Source organism: Volvox carteri (assembly GCF_000143455.1).
Source record: "Volvox carteri f. nagariensis unplaced genomic scaffold VOLCAscaffold_6, whole genome shotgun sequence".
NCBI lineage: Eukaryota > Viridiplantae > Chlorophyta > Chlorophyceae > Chlamydomonadales > Volvocaceae > Volvox > Volvox carteri.
The window spans coordinates 2,215,498-2,218,390 of NW_003307549.1; the positions used below are offsets into that span (position 1 = coordinate 2,215,498).

Here is a 2,893-nt window from a genome sequence, read left to right on the forward strand (position 1 = left end):
AAGAAGAAACTATGACTGCCGGGTTGCGAGTTGTGGGGGCGAAAGATATCTTTTAGTGATAGGAAAGAGGAGAGAGCGGTAGCGGAGGAGGTGGCGGAGGAGGTGGCGATGTCGCTCTGACAGCCGTACTCACCTGCGGTACACTGGGGGTTCCGGACGGCACTCGGAGGTAGAAAGAGGGCCGTCGGGGCCGCCGAGCCGCCAACAGCACCCGCCGCCGCGTCGCCTGCGCGCCGCTGCCGCTGCCGCCGCTGACGCTGCCGCCGCCGCCGCCGCCGACACCAGAGGTGCAAGGTGACGACGGCGGTAGCGTCGCGCCGCCGCCGAAACAGCCGCCGCCGCCAGCACTGCCAGCAAGAGGGCTGCCGGCGGCGGCGCTACGGCAAATGCCGCCAGCCCTGCCGGTGGTGGCCACGACGGCCGCGGCCGCGGCGTTGGTTTTGTCGCAAACATCGACGCTGCTGTACGACCGAACCATGGCGGCACGATGGCTGTGGGAATGCAGCAGCATCACTTGCTCCGGAGCCACTTGTACGGCGGGGGTATGGAAGCATGAGTAAAGCTCCAAAGACTCCATTTGCTGTTGCTGACGCTGTAGCAGCGCTGTTCGCAGGGACTCCGTCGCCGTTGTCGCGGCCGCCGGGGCTGCCGCACTCGGCTGTAGCTGCGAGCGGGGCAGCCTTACGGGGGACCCTCCTGGTACGACAGGAGCTGCCGTATCCCTTCTCATGGCGAACTCCAAATCCAAGTCCTGGGAACCGTCCATGTGCAGGTACGGCAGAGATGCTGCCGTACCGTGACCCAGGATTCCCTCTAGGTCCGTCGTCGCGACAGCGGCATCGAGTGGTTCGCCGCCGCCAGCGCCACCGCCGCCAGCGCCCCAGCCGGAGGCGGAGATGGTGGCGGCGGCGGCGTTAATGTTACAGCTGATGCTGGCCCTGACGGCGCCATCACCGTCGCCGCCGCCGCCGCCGCCGCCACTGGTCGCGATCAAGGCCTGCAGCTGTGCCGTACTCAAAAAAGGGGTCGAGGTGGTGGATGACATGTGGTCGCTGGCGGTGGTCGGCGGCGGCGGCGGCTGTTGCTGGGACGATAGCTGCAACTGCAGCAGAAGCGACGCCGTCGAGTCCAGCCCGACCCGGCCAAGGACGGAGGCGCCACTGCCGGAGATAAGGCATGGCTGCGCTGCCGCTGGGTGTACGACAGGTACGACTTGTGCGGCATATTCAGGTGCGGTGGTGGCGGCGAGGATGCATCGGAGGTGTGCGACGGTGGGAGCATCCGCTCGAGATACCAAAAAGGTCTGTCGTAAGTGCCGTACAGGAGGGGATTCCAACCCGATAGAGAGGGTCCGGCGGGGGAGAGTTCGGAGACTCGGTGATCGTTGTCGTACGTACGGCACATACTCCGACCCGTACGTATGAGCAACCCAGAAGTTGTAAAACCGCTATCCTCACTTCCCCCCCAAAAAGGTGTCAAATATTTAAAAACGAGTTACAGCAAAAGAAACACAGTGAGGGGGAAATTGTACGCCCTTAATACATTTATATCATCGTCATGTCGTACTTCTGCCGTACCTCCATAAGCCCCTTTCCCTTGACTGCAATCTCTCCTCTTTCCGTGATGAGGTATTTGGCGGGGTTAGTGATGAGAGCGCGTGACGCGGCCGAGATGTGTACGGCACCCGCCAACCCGTGGCTCTCCATGCGGGAGGCCCTTTGGGGGGGGAGGGGGGGGGTGTTGCGCTGTGTTGGTGCTGGGGGGGAGGGGAAAGGCGACTCGTCGTGCTGGCCCCCGGTGTTTAGGAGGGAGTGTGTATTAGCGTGTGCGTGCGTGTGTTTCGTAAAGTCAAAGGTCACGGGAGTCCAAAGCGGCTTAGGTCGGGTGCGGGTGCGGGTGGGGGTGATTACTAATCGGCCCCGTTTTATCCACCAGCACTAACACTACCACCACCAGCACCACGGCCCCCTCCAACGCAAAAATACGACTCACGTGTTCACTGCCCCGTGTGCGTGTATGTGTGTATGTCACGTACGGAGAGGGGCCGCCGAGGTCGATCCAACCGAATACAGTGCGTGGGGCCAGTGGTACCGACCGACCCACGGGTCACCATGCAGAGGAGGAATCCGTCGTCGTCATTATCACCGCCGCCACAGGACCGACAGTCGTCGTACATTGAGTCGTTACCATTGCAAATCGCACCGAAGGGGAAAGGGAGATGGGAGGGGCCGCATCGGAAAACATCGGGACATCAGGATACCGGACAGGACAGGACAGGCAGCCGCCCACAACCCACACATAAAGACACATATACAGACACACATACAGACAACTATACAGACACACACAGACAGACACACAGACACACACACAGACAGACACACAGACAGACACACAGACAGGCCCTACCCACCAGTATCCCCAAACAGGTGAAACCTCGGCATCTTGCGACCGACCACACCGCCCACCACCGAACCCGTGTGGATTCCAACTCGGATCTGGATCGGGGCACCCATGTTGGTCGTCACTCGCCTGGACCCAACAAGATCCAGATCCAGATTCGGATCCCCGGATGGATCCGGAATGCGTGCATGGGAAAGAGGACGAGGAGCAGGCGACCTTGAGAGAGGCGTACTGGGAACATTTGACAACTCAGAGCTGTCCTTAAAGAACATAAACAAGACAGACATAGACAGAGACCTACTCGGCTTGATAGTCGGGATGAGGTTATACGAAAGGGGGGAGGGTAACGGCGCTAACCCACGGGCCGCTGAACAGCGGGTCGTAGGGGGCCTTATCGTAGCGGGCTAAATATCGTACTGTTATGAGGTGATGGTTGGCAGGATCGCTGAGGACGGATGAGGATGGGGGGGAGCGGGAAATATTAAAAGGA

General features: G+C 60.9%; 1 protein-coding gene across 1 annotated transcript in view; it reads right to left on the bottom strand.

Annotated features, from left to right (window-relative positions):
• Nucleotides 1–1,580: 1,580 nt before the first annotated feature.
• cyc21 (guanylyl and adenylyl cyclase family member) overlaps nt 1,581–2,893 on the bottom strand; it is a gene marked incomplete at both ends in the record, with an annotated part of 5,797 nt that continues 4,484 nt past the window's right edge. The window contains 2 exons of the mRNA XM_002947524.1: nt 1,581–1,716; nt 2,410–2,651. Coding sequence (XP_002947570.1) covers nt 1,581–1,716; nt 2,410–2,651 — 378 coding nt within the window. The remainder of the gene's footprint in view (nt 1,717–2,409; nt 2,652–2,893) is intronic.